The 27,930-nt window shown below is 36.3% G+C and overlaps 2 protein-coding genes across 4 annotated transcripts; one reads left to right on the top strand and one right to left on the bottom strand.

The window, feature by feature from the left end:
- The first annotated feature begins 98 nt into the window (after positions 1 to 98).
- Positions 99 to 20,611, top strand: LOC131934627 (clarin-2). Of its 3 annotated transcripts, none has more exons than XM_059290698.1 (5): positions 99 to 209; positions 1,000 to 1,555; positions 2,466 to 2,570; positions 16,335 to 16,523; positions 17,416 to 20,611. In XM_059290698.1, exons 2-5 carry the CDS (start codon positions 1,303 to 1,305, stop codon positions 17,676 to 17,678), a joined length of 810 nt encoding a protein of 269 aa, XP_059146681.1. In that variant the 5' UTR covers positions 99 to 209; positions 1,000 to 1,302; the 3' UTR covers positions 17,679 to 20,611. The 3 variants fall into 3 exon arrangements, with proteins under 3 accessions (XP_059146681.1, XP_059146680.1, XP_059146679.1); XM_059290697.1 differs by having other exon boundaries at positions 99 to 307; XM_059290696.1 differs by having other exon boundaries at positions 99 to 330.
- A 347-nt stretch (positions 20,612 to 20,958) lies between these two features.
- Positions 20,959 to 27,896, bottom strand: LOC131934607 (M-phase inducer phosphatase). The gene is made up of 9 exons (XM_059290667.1): positions 27,779 to 27,896; positions 26,018 to 26,460; positions 25,747 to 25,890; positions 25,073 to 25,264; positions 24,904 to 24,966; positions 24,633 to 24,731; positions 23,843 to 23,976; positions 23,604 to 23,721; positions 20,959 to 22,790 (listed from the first exon to the last, which is right to left on the bottom strand). The coding sequence occupies exons 1-9, from the start codon at positions 27,780 to 27,782 to the stop codon at positions 22,662 to 22,664; spliced, it is 1,326 nt and encodes a 441-aa protein (XP_059146650.1). The 5' UTR covers positions 27,783 to 27,896; the 3' UTR covers positions 20,959 to 22,661.
- Positions 27,897 to 27,930: the final 34 nt, after the last annotated feature.

Genomic DNA, 27,930 nt, shown 5'->3' with positions numbered 1-27,930 from the left:
CGTATTAATAGTAAACCTCGCTCGCCATCTCTTTTATTGTTGCGGATTGTCAGCCATTGAAAATAAAGGTGCGTGTCTTCTCATTGGCTAACAGTCTAACAGGTAAACACCAACCTGTACCGACTGTCACACAGTGTCCCCTGCACTGCGAAGGCAATCAATTCGATCTAGAATCTTGATATCTAGGTCGCGAACGAAGAAGATTAGAAGTACGTTACCTTTTCGTGAATGTGATCTACTGATAGTTTTATGTGGATTTCATAATGGACTAATAAATTTTCAAAGGGCACATGCGTGTGTCACACAGGTGTTGAAAGTTGAAATTATTGAGTCCGTCTCATATTATAATTTATTATATTATTATTATATAAATAATTATATTATTATTAAATAATTTATTTCATCATATTTCTATTCAGTGATTCACTAATCTCATTCTGAATTCACACCATTGTTCTTGGTTTTTAATGTAATTTCTTTTTTGCTAACATAGTCAGTGGGTGGTATGAAGTATAGGCCTATCTATTAGTAGTATCTATTCACTATTCAGAGTTTCTTCCAGGTATTTCCCCCCCCCCCCCCGCGAAGAAAGTCTACCCCCCCCCCCCCCCCGAACAAGATGGAATTTTTGTAGTAAACATATACTTTTACTAGAGTCATCGTTCCCCCCCTCCCCCCACTCCCTGGAGAAAGACGTCTGGAAGAAACACTGCGCCTATTGACTATTGAGTAGCCCTATAGAAAACATATAGGCTACTTTTACCAGTGTCCTCCCCCCTCCCACACCATTTAATTTCTTTTTTGTTAACATAGTCGGTGAGTGGTACAAAATGGAATTTTTTGCACCTATAGAAAACATATAGACCTACTTTTACCAGTGTCCTAAAATATCGTAGGGATCATCTTGTTTGATGGACTAGTTCAGTTTAGGGTTAGAAAGAGATAGGCCTTAGGCTACTAGGTTTAATAGTTTAACATTAATTTTTCTTTCATTTTTAGTGTTACAGTTCCTATTGTCAAACAAAATTCAAGTAGGCGTCGAGCCCTAAACTAGTAGTGAAATAATAGTGCCTTGCACTTTAAAAAACGTAAACACCTTCATTAATAAAAGTTATTATAGGCCTACCTAGGCCCATTGTGTGATTATTAACTGTGGTTAAAATTAATTACTAAGCATATAGTAGGCCTGTATGAGACTATTATAAATAGCTAAAGTGTCCCAAAATTCAACTTTAAAAAAAAAGTGTTCTTCCGGGAATTTACTTTTCAAATACTGATCAGCTGATGAATACTTAAAGCAAAATGGTCTTGGCACATCGGAAATTGTTAGCGTTATCTGTGATAGTTGCGATGGTTGGTGTTGGGCTGATTGTGGCGGCGTTCGCCACGGATCACTGGATTACATCCTCGCCTAAAGGCAACGACACAGTTCACTCAAATGGAACAGAGAAAGGTGGCTCGGCCAGCGGATACACAGCCAACATTACTTTTGGGCTTTTCACGGGGTACAAGCTTATTGACTTTGGTATAGGACCACGCCCAAGCTCTTTAGCGCGTAAGTAAAATGTACACATTTCATAGTCTTCAGTAGCCTGTACACATTTTATAGTCTTGAGTAACCAGTTTACCAGTACACATTTTATAGCGTTATGTACACATGTTATAGTCTTAAATAACCAAAACATAAACCAGAACACAAATATTAGTCTAATGTAACCTTACACATTTTATACAGTCTTAAGTTACTTCTACACCTTTTCTTTAGCCTTAAAATATAGCTTTATACAGTCTGCTAGCAGGTATATAATGTGACTACGGTTATAATATTATCAACATAACATTCTACTAAATAATACAGTAACTGCTATATTACCATACACCTTTACCGTTACCCCACAACCCAGTGACCAATGTTGCAGATACACTTGTATTGTGTTGAAAGCTAGTGTCAAATGATGATATATAACATTTCACTTTACCACCCCCATATAAAAAAATTATAAACCACCCCATCTCATGGGATGGCGTGGCCTTGAATTAGTCTGCTCACCCAGGTGTCTCATGTTCGAAACCGGGTTCACGTAAAAAAAAACGTTCCTGAGTCAGCCCAGCTCTGATGGGTACCCAACTCATGTTAGGAAAAGTAAAAGGCAGCTGGGCATAGTGCTGACCACCCTATCCCTTTATATGCCAAGGTTACAGAAACATGTGAACTCTACTTCACCTGCACCATGGACTGTCATGTTTGAAATAGGAACATTTTTACCTTGTATGTGTCAATATGTTTCCTTTATTTCACCATATAAAATTGTTCAGCAATAAGCTCACCGTTGGACTGGGAGTGTGGAGCTCTGTTATATTCTACTGAATGAAGTCTTGTCATTTTGATCTGAACTTGAGAGTTTTTGATCAGTAAATAGTGAGTAAAGACTTCAAGTTTTAACAACATAACATGTCTATTGCAGTTCGCTGTAACACATCAGTCAAAGTGTGTGCATACGCAAGCAAAGATGACGACGCAGACTACACATTTGCTGACATGGTCCAGGACTTCAAAAACCAGAGTGGAGGTAGGATTTTAAATATTTTTTATTCCACTATAATTGTACAATCCTACTTTTTTTGTTTTCAAATATGAATGGTTTTTGTTTAACCCCTATGTGTAATGCAAGGAAAAGGATATTTAGGGCTTAATTGAATTGATGTGTTTGTTTTTTGCCTGTTTATAAATGAATTTTCCAAACTAAATTTTTATTGTCTGAGTTAAACAGTTTTAAAAAATAAGTTTAAATAAATAAGTACATTTTATTTCCCACATTTAAGCTTATACCTAAGGTAAGAGTTTACTATCAAAACTAACATTCAGTCAGATAAAGTCTGCAAACTCTATAATAGACAACATTCTATTTAGTTTTTTTTTTTATTCTTTTAATCAACACCTGTATATATTAACATGCACACATATATGCAATTCATTAAATATGTTTCAACTGTAAAATAATTTTCTTGGCTTCACTTTCTTCTAATCAAACTTTTCTCCTCATATTTTGTCTAACACATTTTTATACCTATAGCTTTTTAATAGTTCTGTTGCTAACTCTAGTATTTATTTTTCTGCTACTTTTTAAGAAGTTCTACATAAATAATGGTTTAGAAGTTTCCAGAGGCCAAGTGTCAGTGACCATTATTGTGTAGGCCTCTATTTAGGCAAACATTTGCTACAAACTTTGGCTGTTACAAATCTTATTTTACTTGTACATAGTTTTAATATTTCACAGTGACCCACTCTACAGACCTAACAAACACAAAGAATTTTAAAAAATTTAAATAAAGAAATGTCTTGGCATTAACCAAGGGCAGAGCACTCAAAGAATGCCGTGGGAAGCTAGGGCAAAGTCTATTCTTTAAGTCATTAAATTAGACCTGTGTTGTTATCTTAAAGTGGTTGTCCAGAGTTAATTGTACCTAAATTTTTCTTCTTCTTTGAAATGCTGAACTGTGTCTATTCAGTTAGATGCATTTTTATCTCTCTATACTACTTTTTTGAATGGTTTGCCAGGAAAAGCTGTATTTTAAAAAGTGTACACAACACCAAGACATTGATTTGTTTAAATCCCATTTATCTCATCAATATCTGGTCTACCTGCTATAATTCACCCCCCCCCCCTTTGTTATTGTCGCACTCAAAACCACACCCTCCCATAAAATGACATCTGGCTGACTTTAGCATACCACACCCCAACAATTGCAATTTTTTTAAAAAAACCTGCTATTTCTTTCTTAAAATAATTACTCAACTCAGTCAATATTGATTCTACAAATCAATTTTTATTTTAAGTAATTTAAGCCCTAGATCTAGTTATTGATTGCTTCAGATCAGTAATCTCCTTATAAAACTTGTACAGTAGCATGCAACAACTGCTTTGTTTCAAATTATTTTTTTAACTCATGGGGTGTTGGCAAGAAATGTAAACTCAGCAGCTTACTGCGGTTGATTTACAATCGTCTGCTACACCATAAGCAGTTAGAGTGGGAACTCTACATTACTTCTTTTTTTTTAATGCAAAAGTATGTCGTCAGACTTTCTGAATCCCCTCCCCCACTTTACACATAGTTTTAAAAAAGTCATACCCCCCCCCCCCCCCCCACTCTCCCTAATACGAGTGTGACGACATTTACGGTCGATCCTTTATCGTAAATAAATGGATTTTTTAAATCGACCCTTCAGTGCAAATCTTACTTTAAAACAAACTTCTATAAATCTATTGCTCGGGGGTTTCTTTTGGGTATCTCTTCGCCCCCCACCCCCAACTAAATAGAAAAAATACAGTCATTTAAATAGAAAATATATAGTTTAACCAGTGTCCGACCCCCTCCCACACGATCCCCGGCAATTCAAGTCCACTCCACCCTCACCAAAGTTTTACGTGCCCCCCCCCCCCCCCCCCCCCCTGTTTGAGGAAAATGTTCTAAAGAAGCAGTGCTGCTGTTAACAACAACAACAAAAATAATGTAGTTGCCATAATTTCACTCCAGTAAAAAAATAAAACCATTCATTATTGAAGGAATCTGTTGAGTCAGTCCGAGCCAGGTAGTGAGCGTGTCTAAATAAACCATGATGACGCCAGCACTCTCACATCCGGTCGATACCATTTACCACCCCGTCACGCGCCTCACCCATGCCAGGTTGGACTTAGTCAAGTCAGGCATGTTTCTGATAAGCTGGCTGAATTGTTTTTTATATTGTTGACTCGCGAACCTTATAGGGCCGAGACGAATTTAGGATGTATTCTATGAGTTAAAACGTGTCAAACAGGCATGTTTGAGACAAGCTAGCTGATTTGTTTTATATATATATATTGTTGCCTCGCGAACTTTAAAGGACCGACACTGAATTAGGATGTATTCTTTAAGTTTAAACGTCATCATCAGCACCCTGTTTTCGTCGGTACCCGCTTCACACGGGGCCGACACTTAAAGTTGTTTCCGTATTTGCTGCGGTTACTGTCAACGCTGTTGAAAGTTCCCCCAGAAAGCACGTCTATCGCCAGCTGTGTTTCATCAAACCTGTCGTCCCCGCCAGCCCCCCCCCCCCCCCCACGGACGAAATAGAAAAAAAATGTAAATAGAAAATATATACTGTAACTAGGTTCCTACTACCCCCCCCCCCCCCCCCGGCCCTGCCCCTCCAGAAAAATGTCTGAAAGAAACGTTGGTTGTCAGTTGTTTCTCGGCTGTGCGTCTCCGTGTTTTCCATAGCCTCCCCAGTTTCGTTCTCCCGTATGAAGACCAATTTAGAGCCCCTGTTGGTAGTTTACATGGCCCAATACCTGTTTCAGTGCATGGCCCAATATATGTCTCAGTACATGGCCCAATACATGTCTCAGTACATGGCCCAATACCTGTCTCAGTACATGGCCCAATATATGTCTCAGTACATGGCCCAATACATGTCTCAGTACATGGCCCAATACATGTCTCAGTACATGGCCCAATACATGTCTCAGAGCATGGCCCAATACCTGTCTCAGTACATGGCCCAATACATGTCTCAGTACATGGCCCAATACCTGTCTCAGTACATGGCCCAATACCTGTCTCAGTACATGGCCCAATACATGTCTCAATACATGGCCCAATACCTGCCTCAGTACATGGCCCAATGCCTGTCTCAGTACATGGCCCAATACATGTCTCAGTACATGGCCCAATACCTGTCTCAGTACATGGCCCAATACCTGTCTCAGTACATGGCCCAATACCTGTCTCAGTACATGGCCCAATACCTGTCTCAGTACAGGGCCCAATACATGTCTCAGTACATGGCCCAATACCTGTCTCAGTACATGGCCCAATACCTGTCTCAGTACATGACCCAATACCTGTCTCAGTACATGGCCTAATACCTGTCTCACTACATGGCCCATCCAACACTCTCTTGTTATCTATCGCTTCAGTTTCTCTTGATGACATGTTTTGAGATGGTGTAGGGTCTATGGGTGCCTCTTATCCTTTGGGAGTAATCCGATGATCGGATGTTAGTTGTGGTTGCTTTCCAGTAACAATTGCCGTTAAAACGTTGTGTCCGCTACCGCTCGCCCCCACAGCTGGCCTACTTCATACATGTCGCGTGTAGCTCAATAGTATTTTGGACGAGCGACTAACCAGCACGACTGACGTGGTAGATCATGTCACATGTGAGTTCGATAACACCATTGGACAAGCGGCTAACCCGACCTAGCTGGTAGATCACAGCCATGTGAATGTCTCATGTGAACCAAATCTAGCTGGTAGATCATAGACATGTGAATGAGACCAACATGGTAGATCACAGCCATGTAAATACGTCTCATGTGAAGCTCGATGACAGCATTGGACAAGCGATTAACCAGACCTAGCTAGTAGAACATAGCCATGTAAATATGTCTCATGTGAACGTAAATCACAGCCATGTAAATACGTCTCATGTGAAGCTCGATGACAGCATTGGACAAACGATTAACCAGACCTACCTGGTAGAACATAGCCATGTAAATATGTCTCGTGTCGATGCCTCGTGAGCCTACATTGCCACTCTCTTTTCTCAATGTGGATCGATTTAAAATGAGTTTCCCGTACATTAAAATAGCCAGCAATCTGTGTTATACCCACCCCTGCTTCACATGCCCCCCCCCCCCCCCCCCCCCCGTATTTGTTGGTGGATGAGAATCATTATAGCAGGATTTTGTGGTCGATCGAGTAGAGCTCACGAAAAAAATAAACCTTTAAATCTCTAGTTCGTATCCCGGGCACGATTCTGTAGGACCTTCCTGAGTCCACTCAGCTATGATGGGTACCCGACTCACGTTAGAGAAAGGCGGCTGAGCATAGAACTGGCCGTACTATTGACTTTATATTCTACGAAAACCGGTGAAATCTACTTCCTTTTATTTTTCTCTTATAGACAAAACTCGCGGTAAAGTTGTTGGAAAAAGTCCAAAAAATAAAAATCATGCCCAAGAATGACACTTTATTTGTTTTATTCTGTGATCACATATATCTGTGTTATTCGCCAAGTTTTCCTGTTACACTATTAAAGTTTTACACTAAATATTGATAGCACCATCCCACTTCATGACCACGGAGCTAATTCTTCCTTGAGTTAAAATTTATTTCTGTCTTCTAAAAATCACGGCTAGGCGTTTAAGCTTATTTGTGACGACCCTCTCACAACTGTTAAAAAAATCAATGCGCATTGTCAAGTTAATTTTTAAACTAATTTGTAGCCCAGGGAAATGGGGGGGGGGGGGGGGGACTAGGTAAAGTCGGGTTAAAATTTAATTAATTAAGAATACCGTAACTCAATTCCTTAAAACCAAAATGGATGATGGCACGCGGCATTTGATTTATTGTAGAAGCGTCACGAACTATGTAATGCTCAAAATTCTTCACTTAGATGTTGCTAGTATTTGTGTAGTGGTGATGGGGGGGGGGGGGCGACTAATAGACATATTCCACATTTTCCTTTATTTTGGTCCATATGAAATGAAAAATGTCAAGTCTCTATCTTCTACCATATAGCACCTCGTCTCAACAACCTGGACCCCCTCCCTCCTCTCCACCCCTCTCATTTATAGACGACACTAGACTGGGGCAGTTAATGGTTTCCCATCAGCTAATTCTAGCGTGTGGTTTTTTTCTCTTCCCACGTTTAATTAAATTTTCCTTCAGTCGAGTTTCATTAAGCCAATTTGTGGAATTCATTTATCTATCGTTTTTAATGTGGCAATAATTCCTTGTATTTGTTGTGTTTATCTGTTAGAGGCTGATAAAATGAAGTTAGTTAATCAGCGATCTATGTCTGCTGCCACTGGCATGTTGTATGGAACAAAGTCACGTGATGTCACCATCATACGCTGGCATCCCTATCAGATTATTGCAACCCCAATAAACTCTGACAATCCAGAAATAAACAGTGACGACCCCGGCATATTGTGGCAACCCCCCAATAGACAATGACAACCCTACAAGCAGTTACAACCCCAATAAACGCTGACAGCCCTCAGCAGATGATGACAATCATAATAGACCCTGACAGCCCAGAAATAAACAGTGACAACCCCGGCATATTGTGGCAACCCCCAATTGTCAATGGCTACCCCACAAACAGTGACAACCCACAACAAGCGCTACCAAATATCAATAGATGATGGCAACTCCAATAGATCATGACGACCCAGAAATAAACAGCGACAACCCCAACATAGTGTGGCAACCCCAAGAAACGCTGGCATCTGTCATGAGATGATGGCAACCCGCAATAGACGGTGACAACCCCACAGACCGTGACAACCCCCACAGCCAATGACAACCCCCCACAGCCAATGACAACCCCCACAGCCAATGACAACCCCCACAGCCAATGACAACCTCACAGACCATTACAACCCCCACAGCCAATGACAACCCCCACAGCCAATGACAACCCCCACAGCCAATGACAACCTCACAGACCATTACAACCCCCACAGCCAATGACAACCCCTACATCCAATGACAACCCCCACAGCCAATGACAACCCCCCACATCCAATGACAACCCCCACAAACCATTACAACCCCAACAGACACAACCCGTACAGTTCTACAGAACCCGCAGTGAAACGCCCTCCCACTGGACAGCTGCCTGGCATATTTCTCGCGTGTTGACCGACGTCCAGTTGTTTAGAGAGCGCCGGGCGACATGCCGCTCCTCCCATTGTCCAGGCATTTGGTCAACCCTGGTGTGTGGGTTATCCCCCATATTGTTGTCTGGCGTCTCTCTGATCCCACGACCGTCGTGTTTACACACCGCACCCCTTTCTACCTGTCCTAACCTGGGCCTATTGTGGGGGAATTCTTTTTTTTTTAACACTGCCCGGGGGTCTTAAACTATCTGTCATGTTCAGATAGACGGAGACGTATTGATGGTTTCATACCACTACTCATTGTCCAGGACATGCATTCTTTAACTTTAAAAAATCCATTCATCAAATAGATGGGTCTTGAGATTTTAAAATTATTATATTTATTATAATACAGGAAATGCTTACTTTTACTTTAATAATCCATTCATCAAATAGATGGATCTTGAGATTTTAAAATTATTATATTTATTATAATTCAGGAAATGCTTACTACTTTAACTTTAAAAATTCATTTATCAAATAGATGGGTCTTGAGATTTTAAAATTATTATATTTATTATAATTCAGGAAATGCTTACTTTTACTTTAATAATCCATTCATCAAATAGATGGATCTTGAGATTTTAAAATTATTATATTTATTATAATTCAGGAAATGCTTACTACTTTAACTTTAAAAATCCATTTATCAAATAGATGGGTCTTGAGATTTCAAAATTATCATTCGTTTCTAAAGCAAATGATAACTTAGGCCTTACTGGAAAGTTTCCTCAATAAATTTGAGAGCTCTATCTCGATTGGTTTGTAAATGTCTTAACATTTACTGAGTCAAGGAAGTCAACACTCTCCCATTATGCTGACACATAAAGTTTAAAAAAAAAAATTTCATTTTCCCGACGTAGCCGTCATTCGCGCCTTTTGGTAAATAGGAAAAGTATTTTTTTTTTAAAATACCTAAATACAGTAACCAAATTATTCTTTCGTGAGAGTTCACCTCACGTTCTGTTGTCTAGTTCTGGTTATTATTTAAATAACATTTAATGCGATGTGATTGTGATGGCGCTTGTTCAGAAATACAATCACACGCCGTCCTCACAATAAGCGGTATCGTTTTTCTACGCGACTTCACCGCTAATATGTCACGTTAGCAGATGATGAGGCGTGGATAATGAGATCATTGTCACCAAGAAATATCAAATTTGAGTTGTTAGCTTAGCATCGTATTGGACGTACATAAATGGGAGGGGGGGATGTAGGATAAAATGCCGACAGCCAAATGGCCGACAGCCAAAAAGCAGACAACCAAAAGACCGCCACATTATGGGGCCGACAAACCATAAGGCCGACATACATAAAAACATTAACATCGCAAAATATGCGTTACTGCATAGCTTCTATCTAGACAACCATCAAAATGAAGCATGAAATAAGGGGATAAAATTTTAGAATTTGGTAAAAGTTAGCCCAGTATTAAATTGGACTGACGCAAATTGGAGGCTAGATAAAAAATTTAAAAACTGTATGGACAGATCCACATTGGTGAAATAATGCAAGGAAAATGAATTACTGTAACGTGTAGGTATACAGCTGTGATATTATAACAAGTAATGATTTACCTTATTAAACAGGTTACAATAATATATAGGCTTTTATTGTGTACGCTTTTAAATTATAAACTATTGCTGGAAGGGTTTTTACGAATAAATTACTAAAATCTACGATTAAAAAAAAACTAAGATGGTGAGATTAGCTGATCAGTTTTGTTTTTAAAAAGTGACTTCCTCGTCCTTACAGCACGCATGCGCGATAAAACTTATCTGTGTAGATTACAAAAGGTCTCCATTGACTAACTCGAGCTGTGTGTTCGTATGTAGGGCGATTTGTTATGAGCTAACATTATAGAAAGGGAGGAGATCTAATGACATTTTGTTTCTAATTAATATGACGACTAATGTTTTTTATATGTTTGGCTATTAATTGTTTCACCAGCTTAACCATCACACACTGAATTTTTTTTTTTAATGTGAACAGCTACATTTAAAGCTACAGTAAAGAAATAGTTTTAAATTACTTTTTGACACACGGAGAGTTTGACAAGTTTTTGACTCAGTAGATTACTGTAATTAGATCTTTCAAGCATGTACTAATGTTACTCTTCTACCCATAGGTTTTTGTGTATTCATGTACAACATAATCAGCTACACAACTTGGCCAATACGTTTATGAGTTTATGTGTATTAAGTACAACATAATCGGCTGCACAACTTGGCCAATATGTTTATGTGTATTACGTACAACATAGTCAACTTCACTGCTTGACCGATACGTTGATATACTACGAACTACGCCCATATCTTTACCTTTATTGATATGCTTGATTTATTTCCACACCGCTGATTTATTTGTATCCAACATCGTGATTACATCGCCTTGCCTAATGTAGGACTTGTTAACTCTATCAAAGGATTTACCTTAAACCCTAATCCTTAATTTTAAACCTGGGATCGGTTCATTTGATAAACTTGAGTGTAATAGGGCTGGTAAGTAGGTCTGGTTGGAGACCTACTTATCAGCCCTATTCTATCTTGCCCCCGTGATAGGCTGTGTTTAAAAGACTGTTTGGTTTACTTCCTAAACCTATTGTATTTATGTCTTTATCCAACGAAATGTTGTAATTAAGATACTGGTGTGTTTATTTGATTACGTTAATTATTACAATGCTTTCTTGTTCCAAGGAAGTGCTGTAATTCAGAAAAGGGTGGGGTTTGTGCTGTAATTAAAGAGAACGTTTTTTTTCTATTGTTGTAATTGAGAAAAGGGTTGGATTTTTTGTTGCAATAAAGTGCTGTGATTAAGATATTCATTTGTTTATTTAATAAACTTAACTTATTTTAATGCTTTCTTGTTCCATTCAAGTGCTGTAATTCAGCAAAGGTTGGGTTTTATTGTTCAATTCAAGTGCTGTAATTCAGCAAAGGGCGGGGTTTGTCTTATTGTTCTATTAAAGTGCTGTTATTCAGAAAAGCTTGGGTTTTATTGTTGCTGTGAAGTGCCGTGATTAAGAGACGGAAAGCCCCATCACCTGAAGCCGTCCCCCCCTCCCATGTCAATCCTCCATTGTTGCTAGCATGTGGGAGTGAGTGCTAGTCTATCAGTCGACCGTCGACTCCCATTGATTTTAGCCCAGGTCGATTGATTTGCTCAAAGTAGATTTCCTTGTCCCAACTCCAGATGGTGAAATTTTCATGATCGAACTATCGATCGTTTGATTAATGCTCGCGTCAGGTTTTTTTTTGTTTTTGTATCAGGGCATCAGGCATGCGTGTTGTGACGAGTTGGATATTATTTGGTGGATTTGGTCAACTTATGTTAGATGTAGCCTGTACTTTAATGTCAAGTGTTCCAAACAAAACTGTTTCTAGAACTAGGCTGACTTATAGCCCATACGTCATCATTTACTGAGATCGTATCGTGTCATCTTTACTTGATGCCATGTTTTTTTTAAACTGACTTTAAACCCCTCACCCCCAAACACACGTGCTCACCCACACCTCCCACAGTTTTAAACAAGTTTTTTTTTTTGCATAAAACTAATCGGTAATGAAAATCTTAAACAAATCCGGAGCAAGATTTGATTCATAATCAATTTTCATCACATTTTTTAAAAGTGTTTTAAAAATTCAAAATAATTGCTAAAATTCTGTATGACTTTTTTTTGTTCTCAAAGCTCAGTACCCATCCTAGAAATATGACTTCATTTAAACAAAGTTGCTTAATCTTACAAAATTTTATCTACAATTTAAAAAAAAATATCGTTTGCGTTTTTTTGCGGATTGTGTAGTGAAAGACGCAATAAAAAAAAAATACTAGCGCGTATCAATGTGATATTGTTGTTGACGTCATCACAAACAGATGGCGCGGCATCTGCGAGAAAAATCCTGGCATTAACATCACAGACAGCTCGAGTAAACAAGAACGCCTCAGCCCGGGTCAAAGTTGAGAGGTTATAAATGTTATTATAATCACTTGGTAAACAAATCGAGCAGAACTATTGATACGGGGGAAGTTATCGAACTTCCGAGGATATTTTTTTTTTAAATGAAAATCATTAAAATGTACTCGACATCTGCTATTTATAGCTTGTTTACTCTGGAAACTAAAGGCCAATGACCGCGGTATACTCTTCAATAATGGCCATGGTGGCTATTAACTATTTAAAAAGTGATAAAGTTCAGCGTGCTGCTAATTGAGTCCTACTTATGTAGATTGTGTTAGCAATTATGTCGTTAGAAGTTCTGATGGTCCGTAGTTACCTCCCCGTACTGACGTTGTTAGTATGTTAGCGCCATACATCTTAGTTGTTGGGGGTAGAGGTGAAGTTGTTGCTATTGCTGTTAGGGTATAAAGGTTAGAGTCAGTGTTTCTTTCAGGCATCTTTCCGAATGTGCGCTGCTTCCCCCCCCCCCCCCCCCTCGAAATAGAAAAATATATAATTCAAATAGAAAAAAAAAATATAGCCTACTTTTTAAAAAAAAATGTGAAATCATTTATGGATACCCCCACCATCATATTAGTTTGTTTTAAGGCTAGTACCTTACTTTATTTCACATGTATGCTACGATGTAGTAATTAGTGTGCGTATGTGTTCGTTTATTAACTTTCTCAATTATTATTTTTGATTGTATATTTAAATTAACGCAAATTTAATTAAATTAGGTTTTTTTCTTTAAATCTGTTAGAGTAACCTCCCTTCCCCTTTTACCTTTCTCTCCCCTTTTCTCAACCGCAAAGCACAATTGATTCTCTCTCTTTCTTCCCCCCCCCCCCCCCTCTCTGATACTTTAGATTGCCGTGACCTTATTAAAACAGCAGTAAAAAAAATTACGTTTGTAGATTGCCGTATCTGTGCAGATAGTATCTTCCTGGAGCTACTGTACCTCTGTCTAGTATTTGCAGTTCGTGTTGTTTCAAGTGGCTGTTATCTTGACGTTTCAGACATTGTTTTTTTTTTTCTTGGCTACATAACAATGACGGGCTGAAATTGTGGCAGCTGATATTGCGGGGAGAACAGTAGCTGTAATATGTTACGGCGTTTAATGAAGACAGGCAACTGCATTGTCCTGGCATATTGTGTTGAGATAAGCGCGCTATGACAGACAGCAGAATTGTGCTAGCATTTTATGACAGACAACAGCATTGTGCTAGCAATATATTGACAGACAACAGAATTGTGCTAGCATTTTATGACAGATAACAGAATTGTTCTTGCAATTTTATGACAGACAGCACCATTGTGCTAGCAAAATATTGACAGACAACAGAATTTATGACAGACAGCAGCATTGTGCTTGCATTTTATGACAGACAACAGAATTGTGCTAGCATTTTATTTATGACAGACTACAGCATTGTACTAGCATTTTATGAAATCACAGAATTGTGCTTGCAATTTTATGACAGACAGCACCATTGTGCTAGCAAAATTTTGACAGACAACAGAATTTATGACAGACAGCAGCATTGTGCTTGCATTTTATGACAGACATCAGAATTGTGCTAGCATTTTATGACACAACAACATTGTGCTAGCATTTTATGATAGACAGCAGAATTGTGCTAGCATTTTATGACAGACAACAGAATTGTGCTAGCATATTATGACAGACAACAGAATTGCGCTAGCAATATATTGACAGACAACAGAATAGTGCTAGCATATTATGACAGACAACAGAATTGTGCTAGCATTTTATGACAGACAGCAGAATTGTGCTAGCATTTTATGACACAACAGCATTGCGCTAGCATTTTATGACACAACAGCATTGTGCTAGCATTTTATGACAGACAGCAGAATTGGGCTAGCATATTATGACAGACAACAGAATTGTGCTAGCATTTTATGACACAACAGCATTGTGCTAGCATTTTATGACACCGCAGAAAGGTGCTGAGGATGAAAATTAGCATTGTGCTAGCGCCTTATTACACATGAGAATTGTCTCTGGCATTTTATGATAAAAGCATCATGCTAGCATTTTCTAAGACATTACAAGAATACTAGCCGTACCTAAAAGACTAGCAATTTATGATGAACAACAGCATCATGTTAGCACTAACGATATTCAGCAGTTTGTGCTGTTATTTGATCAGGGTTTCTTTCAAATATATTTCTCCAGGGGTGAGCCAGACATTGGTTAAAGTAGGCTATATATTTTCTGTATAACTTATTTATTTTTTTCCTATTTAGGCATCCCCTCCCTCACTCTCCTTGAGTGATGCTTGAAAGAAACTCTGCACATTATGTTAAACAAAAGTACTGTGCCCTAGCATATTGCTTCCTTGGCAAGCAGTAGCCAGCGATTGGCTCTATCAATGTAACAATAATGTTATCTGGGGAAAGGACTACACAGTGTGTCACATCAGACCTTCAATTTAGTTTTTTGAAACATTAACATTCCCAGATCATTGCTTCTTCATTTATTTTCTGCTATGCTTGTTCAATTTACAACTAACATTTTTTTATTGTTCAGCTTTCAGTTTTATTTGATATTAGATCTAGTTTTAACACATCTTATTTTTTGAATAGAAATCTCAACAAAACCATTGTTCTAATCAGAAGAATGAAGCATCAGTTGATCCATTGCGGTTTTTAAATTTATTCTTCTACTTGTATTTTGATACATTGATTTTTATGAGTAATGCGATGCTTCAATTTTTGCAGTGGACAATGAATATGTTTATCTCTTACTTAATTATTCATTGCCCTGAGAGATAGATGATATACAACTACTAGTTTCTCTCAGCTTATTAATATTTGAATAGAGTAAAATTTTGTTTTTGTGTCATTGAGAATACCCAGCATAGCCTCTACAACATGTAGGCTAGAACCAACCATATCATCTACTTGTATTTTGATACATTGATTTTTATGAGTAATGCGATGCTTCAATTTTTTTCAGTGGACAATGAATATGTTTATCTCTTACTTAATTATTCATTGCCCTGAGAGATAGATGATATACAACTACTAGTTTCTCTCAGCTTATTAATATTTGAATAGAGTAAAATTTTGTTTTTGTGTCATTGAGAATACCCAGCATAGCCTCTACAACATGTAGGCTAGGACCAACCATATCATATTTAAATAACTTGTATTGTATAGCCTTTAGATCTGATGGTCAGTAAAAGAGTTTACCTGTTTCTGTGACCTTGACATGTCAATCAGTTGTGTGGTCAGTTCTATGCCCGGTTTTTTTACCTTCTTTGATGTAGTTCAGGTACTCATCAGAGCTGGGTGAACTCAGCGACATCCCATGTGAATGAGACTGGGATATGAACTTTCATTTTAGCACTCATGCACTCTTCCACATGTCCATACCAACACATAACATGTATTTTAGCATAGCCTACTTAAATGTACACAAATATTTTTACAGTTTGTTTTAATACTGAGAGATAATAAAAAACAATCAAAATTTAAAATTGTAGTTTTAACCTTCAAACACTTTGACTTAATGTAAATAATAATGAATTATGGGATACTTAGGTCTTTAACTTGTTTAAATTAATACTACCTTCTTATATGTTCCACAACTCTGATATTTAACTTTGATTAAATAATTCATTACAGAAACCACACATAAAAATATAATCTTTTTGTTTCAGCAAATGCCAAGTCTATGGAATGGTTTGGCCTGTTTAGTTTTCCTTTATATGTGGCCACCCTGACTATGCTTGTCCTGGCCATAGTCTGGGGACTGGTGGCCATTGGATTTGGTGTTTTCAATGTATTTGGGCGTCCCATTGAGACTATTACTGGACCAGCTGGACTTTATGTCTGGAACTTTCAAGCATGTAAGTGGATCCAGATTTGTTGCTTTGTTTGAAATTTACGGAATTGTATGCAATATCAGATTTGTTGCTTTGTTTGAAATTTATGGATTTGTATGCAATATCAGATTTGTTGCTTTGTTTGAAATTTACAGATTTGTAAGCGATATCAGATTTGTTGCTTTGTTTGAAATTTATGGATTTGAAAGTGATTTCAGATTTGTTATTCCATATGCCAAATTTTAAAAAATGAAGTAGAGTTCTTGTTTATGTAATAACAAATTTTAAAAAGTAACATATCTGCATCTTTAGATTGCAAAAAAAGATACTTACAAAGTTAGGCTTCTTTCACTTAAGCAAAAGGTGTTGTTTTCTTACTATTAAACTTAATGTTTTTATGTACTGTTCACACCGATTTTACTGTGTAGCCCATTGTGTATCAACTATTTTGTGTTGTATAAAAGTACAACTACTAAAACTAGGCCTATAATGTTGGTTACTTTATTCATCTCAAGATATTTTTAACTACAGGCTTCTTATCATAAATGTAAAATATTAAAGAAATTGTAAACAATTTTTTATATAATAAAGTTATTAAACTTCTTGGGCAGATGAAGCTCGTTAGCTGGGGACAGCCGCTCTTCTAGGAGAGACAACTCCAAAATCAAACAACTGCTGCCATGTAGTTTGTTCTTGGTTGGACAAAGGCTATGGAAGCAAATCCAAAAATAAAAGAAGGCTTAAATCAGACTCAATGGAGCATAACCAGTTGACACGTATACTTAATTGTGTTGGAGGGGATCCCTTCCAACACTAAAATTAAGAACAAAGAAGAAGAAACTTCATTCTAACTTCTAGTTCCTTGAATGATATTAGCTACTTCTTTCTAATGGATACATCATTTTTTTTATTTCAGTGCTGTTTTCAGCCGCCGCTATAGGTGTGTACCTGGGTTTGTATTTCACCCAGCTGAAGGTCAACCTGCTGACCGTGCAGGAGCTGGCCACATTCACATCCAAAGACCTTACGTACCTGGACATGTCTTTTTACTTTGTGGTGGGGGCGGCGGGAGCCTTTCTTCTCAATCTGTTTGTGCTGCTCTGTTCTGGCCAGAAGTGTTCCTGCAGTTATTCCAGGTCGGGGGAGAAGGAGGTGGACAGCGGAATGATTCTCTACTGATCTATCGTTGATGTTACGTTACTTTTTAAGTTTTATTTAAAAGCCGCAATGTTGCATTTGTAATGTACTATAATTTAAGTCATCAGTGTTTATTTGTAAAAGCTAGTCGACATTTTTTAAGAAATAGTTTCATTCATTCATTCATTGGTAGAAAATTTGAAATTCTAGCTTTGATAGAAAAAAAGAATGCACAGTATATGAAATAAAAAAAATATTTTTGTTGTGAAAATGAAAGATATTATAAAGGTCAAATGTGCAGCGCTGTCACATGAATGTCTTATAGTGACTTGATTGGGAAAACTTATGAGTTGAATGTGGAGTGCTGTGACACAATTGTGTAGTATTGTGACTAGAATGCAGAGTGCTGTGATTAAAAAACATGTCATGTTGTGAATTGATTTTGCTGTGGCCTGGATGTATAGTGTAGTGATTTAAATGTGTAAAGTTGTGACCTGAATGTGTATTATTAATTTGACCTAAATATATGTGTAATGCTGTTACTTGAATATAAAGTGTTTTGAATTACACATGCACCTCACTTGAAAGGTTATGTTCAGAAAATGTTTCAAAAGTAATTCCAGATATGATTTTTAAAAATTTTACATTCGATGTGTTATTTTACAAATTTTAACCAGTTCTAATGATTGTATTTAAGATGCTGTGATAATTAAGTGTAATTCGATAATCTCATGCCTGTTGTATTTGACCACATAGAAAAAATGCCTTCAAGCTATTGATTTTTCTTATGCATTAGGCTCTGTTTCTATCTCCCATGGTTTTGAGTTACGAGAATGATGAGAAACCATATTTGTTTTTGTTTTGTCTTTTAAGAACTAAATTTACATTTTTTAAAACAAATCCAGATTAGTGTGTTCTACAATAGCATTTGGGACAAAAAGGTCTAGCGGTAGAGAGCTAGACTGCTAACCCCTAAGTCTTGAGTTCGAATCCAGGTTCAAGTCAGTAGACCGTCCCTGAGTCCACCCAACTCTGATGGGTACCTATCTCACGTTAGGGAAAGTAAAGGCGGCTGGGCATAGTGCTGACCACACTATCTCTTAATATGCCAAGGTCACAGAAACAAGTGAACTCTACTTCACTTGCCCCATAGACCGTCAGGTTTGAAAGGGAAACTTTACTTTTACAATAGCATTTATAAAAATTTTCCTCAAGATTGTTCTGAAACTGGTAAGAATTGTTTATTTCACCTGAACCCTATACAGTTAGAGTTTGACTTGCATAGTTTGAGGTTTAAAATTGAGAAGTGCTGGGAAGTGAACTAGATTATATCACCCACCTTCTATTACAGCAGGTTACGACTTTAAGCACCAAACATGTAAAAAAAAATCCTGTTTCTGCTCAGTTTTTACTTATTTTAAATAATCACTATAGCTGCAGCAATACAAAAGCACTGACGTGCAGAAATAATAGGTTTAGGGAACTAATTTCTGACAGTGCCTTAGAAAGTGCAGGTTGAGAAAGGATGGAACAGAATATTCTCATTTATTTATACCGGTCGGCTGTCACATAAGTTACCCCATCTGAACGGGGTAGATGAAGTAGAGTTCATCCGTTTCTGTGACCTCCCCATAGAGACTGATAGTGTGGTCAAATCTATGCCCAGCTGCTTTTACTTTAACTAAGTCAGGTACCCATCCGAGCTGGGCGGACAGGAGACAGACCCATCCCTGGGGTCTGCATTTGGAATGTTCAGGCTGGCAATTGTGTGTCCTATCACCCAACCACACTGCCCCCACCCTCTGACATACTTATTGTAAGCACGGCTGACTGGCATATTACCTTGCCAAATGTAGTGCCCTGTAACAGTTTCAGATTGTTCAGTCATCGCTGAGGTTGACTATAAAATATTAGCTGTAATTCTCGCTTGAGTGCCCTCATCAATTCTAAGACCAGTTTAGGATGGTTAATATAAAATAATAAAATACCCAAATATTTTTTACCGTAGTGTTTTCATGACCAACATTTTTTTTCACCGCCAACATGTTTCAGCAAAATGAATCATTCCGATAGCTCAACTTGCTCATCCTCATATATTTTTATACTGTTTAAATTATTACTGTAATTAGAAAATGCGATGTAAATACATTTGATTGTAGTACTGGTATTACAATTTTTGAAAACAATTTTTTTACATTGTTACTTAATCCTTATGGCTTTGTTTCAACAATATTATCTTTAACAAAATGAACTAATCACGATTTTAAAAATGTATCTATTTGTTTGTGTCTTATTTTTTTTTACTCAATAGTTAACCTGTAGCACTTAAATAATGTTTCAATTTTATCGTTAAACCACCCGATCTTAGATAGTAATTTGTTTGAAGTGGATTTTTTAAATACTAATTTGTGCTTAGTTGCCCAAGTCTCACTATAGAATAGGAAATATCAAACTTTTTTTTTATTCGATGTCCTTGAAATTTTGTATGCAACATTTTTGCTTTCACTCAAAGATGCAAAATGAAACCGTATATTTTTTTGCTAAGTTTGTATGTGTTATATATATATAAAAGAAATATCATGTTTTTTAGAACAAAAACAAAGGTAAAAATATAGAACTAAAATTAACAATGTCATTTAGGTGATTTAATTTTATGACATTAGTCATGTTAAAAAAGCTATGAAAAAGAGACCCATAATCTAAAAAGTTCTGTTTTAAATTTCTCTATTCAATTAACTTCTAAAACCAATATACAAAAGCTTATATTTGTAAAGTAAATATTGTTTAAATACTACTCTGAACTAGGTAAAGCCTCTTGATCAGATGTGGTGATCTTCATAATGTATCGGTCTATGTTTACAATTACGAATGATTTTTTTTTTTATTTGACATTCCAAACTGAAAGAAATCAATTACATATTGTGAATTGAACTGTGTCTTGATTTTTAAAAATAAAATTTGAAAAACCTTTTTAATATGATTGAAGTGTTCTTTTATCAAAACTGAATCGTCTTATTACAAATAAATTAAATCAGTAGTAATGGCTAGATTTTCACTAAGCCCATTATTTGCTGTATTAGTCAATATCACTGTACTGGTCGAGGCCACTGTATCTGCCTATGTCACTGTAGTGGTCAAGCCAACTCGTCTGTCAGGCTGACCTGGTCTGCATCTGGGCTTGTAGACTTAGACCTCAGTACCATTCATTAAGTTGTGATGAGATTTCTTCTTTACTAGTAGATTTTAATGTGTGCCTACCCAGTCAATCATCATTGGGACAACAAATAAAACACTCAATTCAAAGGATTATACTATATTTATTTGTGAGCTATTTAAAAAAAAAAGTCAAATATTGTATTAATTGTATCTTAAAAATCTCCATAAAAGAACAATAAAAACTGTATAAAACCATATACCAAAGTACATATATAACATTTAAAAATCAGACACAGATATTACATAATTAGAACATATAGCAAACTCCTCACTGGATTCGTTCAATGTCATCATCTAAAACTTCATCAATTTCTTTTAGTTCATTATTTTTACATACACATTCCATATTTATTTTTTAATGGGAAAACCTATTTAGTATTCATTGATAATTTATAAAAAGTACTAAAATAATTGATAACATTCCAAATTTTAAAATAGTCTATTTAAAAACAAGGGGTTATAAAATAAAGAACAGATCTGTGGTATCCTCGTTTGATGGATCAAGCCATCCATAAATATCATACAATGTCAGCTGATTTGCACCCAGCCCCGCCTTAACCCAAAGCCACACCTACTCCAAAAAATAACCATACTTCTAAGATTGACTTGTTTTCCCCATTTAAAAAAAATATTTTAAGAAATACAAAATGTTTTCAGCTTCCCATATACTAACCCCTCACATAAACATAGGACATTGTCACGGAAGTCAGAACCACCACACTAAATGTGTAATGTCATCTTTTATAGACCATCCTCATAAAGGATGGGAATTAATTAAAATAATTCTTTCATAATTTTTATCAAGCATATTTGCTTGTATTTATATATTTACATTTTGATTTTATAACTCAAAAAATAGCAATTTCACACGTCTACAAAGACAACTGTTCAACTTTTAAAGATGGCTACATTTAAGTTTAACACACAACATAAAAAATCTAAACTTTCTAGGAAGGCACAATATAATGGCAAATTTTTTGATGGTTCAAATCTTAATACTAATACAAACCCAGGAAAATGTGTCAATCCAATCAAACTTTATACCCATCAGAATATTTAAACTCTTTTAAATTTAGTCCAATAGACACAGATTTAGGTCCATATTGGCATGTAGTGTCCAAATGTGCTTCCAATATATAGAAAAATAAGAATAAAAAATTGGATGGATAGAAATAACCACAAATTCACCAAAATTATAAAAATCTCATAATATAAAAGAATCACTAAATATTTTGTGTCTAGAATAAAAAAGGAAATATCTTGAAAACCAGATTAAATGTACAGTTTAAAAAATAAATCTTAGCTGTATTTTAGAAAATATTTCCACTACACTTTAAACATTGTGAACCAACATAAAGACATAGTGTTGTAACTTTTCACATGAATTTGTTTTGGGATCAGTAAACTTATGATTTAAATGGTCAAGCATCAGGCACAATTAGTCTAATACATTGTATAGAAGGCTACTACAATACTGGTTCTAATAATATCCATTAAGTCACTGATCTTCAGTGCATAGAATTACTTTAGGATGCCTGTGCTCTTATGTGAATGGAGTTACATATTGGAAGCTATGTCTGTGATCTTCTGTGAATGGAGTTACTTTAGGATGCTATGTCTGTGATCTTCTGTGAATGGAGTTACTTTAGGATGCTATGACTGTGATCTTCTGTGAATGGAGTTACTTTAGGATGCTATGACTGTGATCTTCTGTGAATGGAGTTACTTTAGGGTGCTATGTCTGTTATCTTCTGTAAATGGAGTTATTTTAGGATGCTATGTCTGTGATCTTCTGTGAATGGAGTTACTTTAGGATGCCATGTCTGCAATCTTCTTCTCACCAGCCGCCCAAGATTTTGCTTTAGCACGAAAATGGCGCAGATCTTCAGCATATTTCTCATCAATCATGGGAATATAGGCAGAGGGCTCACAGAGCTCCTGAAAGAAATAAAACTACATTAAAGATCAACTAACGTGAACAGTGATAAAGTAGATAAGAATATTGGTAACATATCTTGATGCAACATTGACTAATTATCATTAGGAAGCACAGCTGTCACACTGTCAATCAAATTTTAAGATCTCATTAAATTCATAATAACTTTATTAATGTGATACATAATATTAAAAACTATTGAGGCTATGTCATATTAACTAATGATGCATCAGAATTATTTCTTAAAATTTGTCAAACCTGTCTAATTAAAAAGAAACCCAAGCAGTTTTTGTGCACCACATATATGTGCCTCTACCATGGTGAAATCACAACAGAGGTTTTATCATTGAGGAAGTGTTTGTGTGTCTCCAACTCCCAACTGTGTCCCCATATCAAATGTGTTTCCCACAGATAAACATGTCTCTCACCTCAACCATGGGGGAGGGGAGGGAGGGGTTGTACTCATGTGATGATGTGCAGAGTTTCTTCCAGGCATCTTGTAGGGGGGGGGGGGGGGGGTTAAGTCTACCCCCCCCCCCCCCCCCCGAACAAAATGAAATTTATATAGATAATGTATACTTTTAACGGGGTCCGCCCTCTTCCCCCCCCCCCCCACCGAGGAAAGTCTACCCCCCCCCCAAGGAAAAAGTCTGGAAGAAACAACACTGATGATGTGTATCAAAGAATGGATTACCACATAACAAAAAACAACCAGGAAAAGATTCATATGTGACCTGTCTCCCCCAACCAACCATGTCTTCCAGCCACATTGCATCCCTAAGTATCACCAACGTAAATCTTGGCTTAACACTTACAGGGTGATTGAGGAAAAAATCTTTGTAGCCACCATACAGACAGTAAACCTCAGGAAAAGTCAGCTGAGGGTAGTGAAGGACATTCATTTGCCTGTCACACTTGCGCAAATGTCGCAGCCTGAATACAAAAGTTCAAACTGTTAGTAAAAACTAACAAAAACAAAAACCAGTAATTTTCAGATATTAAAGAGAGGATCCAAAAATACAATTCAACTATGTTTATGAATAATATTACTCACAAGCTTGGCCCCCGTTGACTAGAAAACTCACAATGGAACACAAGGATATGTCTGTGGGATGTCATTGTTACCTCCTTCATCTCTAGATTCAAAAACTCAACCATTTCTTCCTCTGTGAAGATGTTCACTGCATCCTGGATTACAACAACTTGCTAATGGTTGGCTACGACAACTGATATTTGCAAAAATTGTCAGGGGACATTATAAAACATTGTAGAGTTTTCACAAGGTCTCCTTATAACAGGACAGCGTGGCCTAGTGGTAGGGAGCCAGACCGTTAATTCAAAAGTCTCGCGTTTGAATTCAAGCCAGTAGATCATCCCTGTCACCACCCAGTTCTGATGAGTAACTAACTCACGGCGCCCAACTTTACTTCACTTGCTCCAAGGAACATCAGTTTCGAAAAGGGATATTGTTCTATTGTGCTTTCATAAATCCAAGGATTCAATTTATCAAATGGTGGACATGTGATGTTAAAAGTAATGTCCCTAAGTCCAACCAGTCAGTGAAAAATGGTTGAGGGGGTGGCGAGACAACACTTGCCACAATGAAGAGCTATTACTCCATCTCCCTAAGAACCACAAAGTTTACTCCCACTCACTATACCACAATGATGGTTACAAATTTGAAATAAACGATTGGATACAATCGAACTTTCTAATGGGACAAATGACCATGACTAAACATAATATTCTTAAAATTAATCCAAATAATGCATACACTGTATTACAAAATATTGTATAATTATTTTTAAAAGATAAAATTATTAATCTTAAAAATCAAAACTGACCTTAATATGGCCTCCACTGTATTCATAAGGGTATCTGCAGTCAATTATGGTCAGTTTATCAAAGGAGCCCTCAAATTTTCTATTCAACAGATCAGCCATCTGAAAATATGCACATATTTTTATGTTACTATCTCAAATTTTTAACTTGAAATCTTTGTTTATCATGATAAAATAAAAGTAATAACTACAATTCATGATGATAATTAAGTAAAATGATTTTCATGCAGTATATTACATCCAGCTAAAGTTGAAATTCAAACTGTAAACTTACTGTTTGGTGATCAATGTTTTTCAGGTCACTGTGTTTGCCTGTGATCACAGGTAAGCAATACTCCTGCAGAACACACACACAAAATTAGAGAATGGACAAAACCAGAGATGCTTGAAAAATTAATTGTTCATCATTAAATGTATGCTAGCTATCAAAAAACTTTTATTACCCTTGTGCCATCTGCAATCAGATCTGGTGACTCAAGGGCATCTACTGCTGTTTTTATACGTTCGTGGATTGTGTTCTCATCCTGAACAAAAGCACCAGAAATAGACAGGCTAGATAAAATTGGCTTGGTACCTATGGCGCCCATCTTTGGAACTATAGTGGTAAAGTCTTTACATCGTTTTACAGATTTTTCCTGTGCAATAAAAAAAAAAGAGAAGCGAAAATAAAAATTGAGATGTGATATTTTGAAGATTTTCAATTAATTAAGATGGGAATAGTTACAGCAATTAATTGAATATTTATGTTATTAATTTACAAGTCATGTGTTTATTTTTATCACAAATTTAGAATCCATGTTATATAAAAATAACAATGGTAAAGAAGTATTTGTTAAATTAAAAATTAGTTCTGGGTTGCCTAAGAAATGTATGTAGATATATAAAAGTGTTACATGTTACATTATTTACTGACTGGCAACACAATTTCCTAAGGATAAATGAAAAGAGTAAACAAAGTTTTCATATCATAACCATCATATTAGACTCAGCCAGTGTATTACTAGTAAACATGTGACAAAACTTGTGTTAATATAATAAACTAGTGTTCCAAATGTATGTCAGGAATGTTTTGTTGAATGAGTTGAGCACAAATGGTTGTTAAAAGTTGTTCACACACCTGATTTAAAGACTCGGGTGGTCGTTTGGTCACATTTTTTTTATAAGCATTGACAGGAGTGTTGGACAGATCTATCAGGTGTTTCCGCATTTCAAGAGACCGACATCGTCGTATACTTGGTTTAGACTGTCGCTTTAGAAAATCCTGGTTTACAAAATTAACACAAATTTAAATGAGGATGCAAAAAATATTTTTAAAGTTTACTTTAACTAGGGTAAATGTTTTATTTTTAAATCTATGTTGTATTAACTTAGTCAACCAAAACAGTTACCTCTTCTTTACTCTCATCATCTTGCGATACATCAATATCATCCATCATTTCTTTCAATTTAAAAGATGGAGAGGTAGGACTTGTTGTAAACATTTGAGCAGGTTCGATTTCCTCTCCACACGAATAGGGGTCAGATATGTGGGTAAATAAAGCACTGAGTACTTTGGAAGATTTTCTTGATGAGCTGCCTTGAGAGAAGTCAAGCTGAAGGTGGAGCCTGTTTGGTTGCATCTTTAAGGATGGTGAAGAATTGGACTCATCCATTGATACTTCTGCTTCTCTACTAGGAGAAATTATAGAGCTTGAGGTGCAGGGTAAGGGCATATTTTTTACTGCTGTTACTTCTGTTACATTATTGGCGAGTGTCTGGTGTTTTGGGGAAAGTGAAAAACTTCTTCCACGAACTGGACTTTCTTCAGGAATGTCATCTAAAGGGCCACCATCTGCAACAGTGCAAAACAGACACAAATATAAGAAAATATAAACATTAACACAGAACTAGATGTGATAAGAGATGAGTAGTGAAAATAAACTTTACTATTAAAGAAAACCTAATGGTATTTCCTTTCACTTTTAGGCTTAAAAAAACTTAATAAAATGATGATAGGGAATAAAGCCTATTATAGTGTTGCATCAATCATCTATGTTCTTATGCGTTTGGGTTACTTGAGTCAGAAGTAATACCAGCATATAAATAATACAAAGTTTTTAACTAGTATTAGGCCTAGTTCTAGTTAATGTTACTAATCATCATCATCTGTCAACACCCACATGGCATCAACAAATGAGTGCCTTTTTTCCTGTCTCTAGCTATGAATGATAAGCCAACCTCCTTCAACATTTTCTTCATCGACCTGTTTCTTTAGGTCTCCATTTATCTTTCCTGATTTCCATATATCCCTTGGGGATGATAACCTACTTCACCTGCCCCATAGACTGTTAGCTTGAAGGGGCAGGCCTACTTTACAACTGAAGTATTTTTTGTAATTATTCATTTTAATATAATAAGGTGACTTAAACCAATAATTCTTATTACGCTAATAATTTGATTTCAAATAGTCTCGGCCTACAACACTCTCCATTCATTAATATTTTTTAAGTAGATCTAGGCCCTATAGACGCTATAGTTGCTTATATATTATTGTAGTAATATAACTAAGCCTATGCCCTACTTCAATAATATAAACAACTAGCCTATAGTTTTAAGTTCACTATAGTAATAAAATAAGCCTAATAATTAATAATCATTAATGTAATAAATAATTTAAAAGGCCCAGGACTAGGCTAGTCACTAGGGCCTACCTAAATATTAAATAAGCGCTCCGCTAATGTAAGTAAGTCTGTCTAGAGTCTAGAGCTAGATCTAGACTCTGGTCCTATTTTTTTTATATATTTATTTAGGAATATTTTTTTTAGTAGCCTATTTAGTATTTAGTATATTTACTTATTTAGGCCTAACAATTTTGTTTAAAGAGCTAGATCTACAACAGATGCCAGTTTACATTAAAAAAACATTTGAATTAGCCTAGATCTAGATTAGATCTTGTCTATATTTTTATAATGTAATCTAGATTCTAGTCTAGAAACATGACGAGACACTTGAAAGTTGCAATGAAGGAATGGATTTAATGGTCCATAATGGATGGCTGCTGATCCTCCTGGGCGACTCCTGGCGTTGTCGCGTACAACAGATCTCTACTCTAGTCTACGTCTCTAAAAAAATAATTGACACAATAAGCCTGAGAACAGAATGAAAATTACCCATAACGATGCAAATACATAGATTCCCCCTCTAAAATATGGTATTAATCTTATTAACGACGTAGATCTAGAAATGGATACATTAGACAGCTCTCATAACACAACTAGTGTAGAGATATTTTTAGCATTTTTTTTTAGCAATGAAATTTGAA

This window comes from Physella acuta, unplaced genomic scaffold (assembly GCF_028476545.2).
Source record: "Physella acuta isolate Inbredline_101_S28 unplaced genomic scaffold, ASM2847654v3 ptg000114l, whole genome shotgun sequence".
NCBI classification, from domain to species: Eukaryota; Metazoa; Mollusca; class Gastropoda; family Physidae; genus Physella; species Physella acuta.
This window is presented reverse-complemented; position numbering and strand designations above follow the sequence as displayed.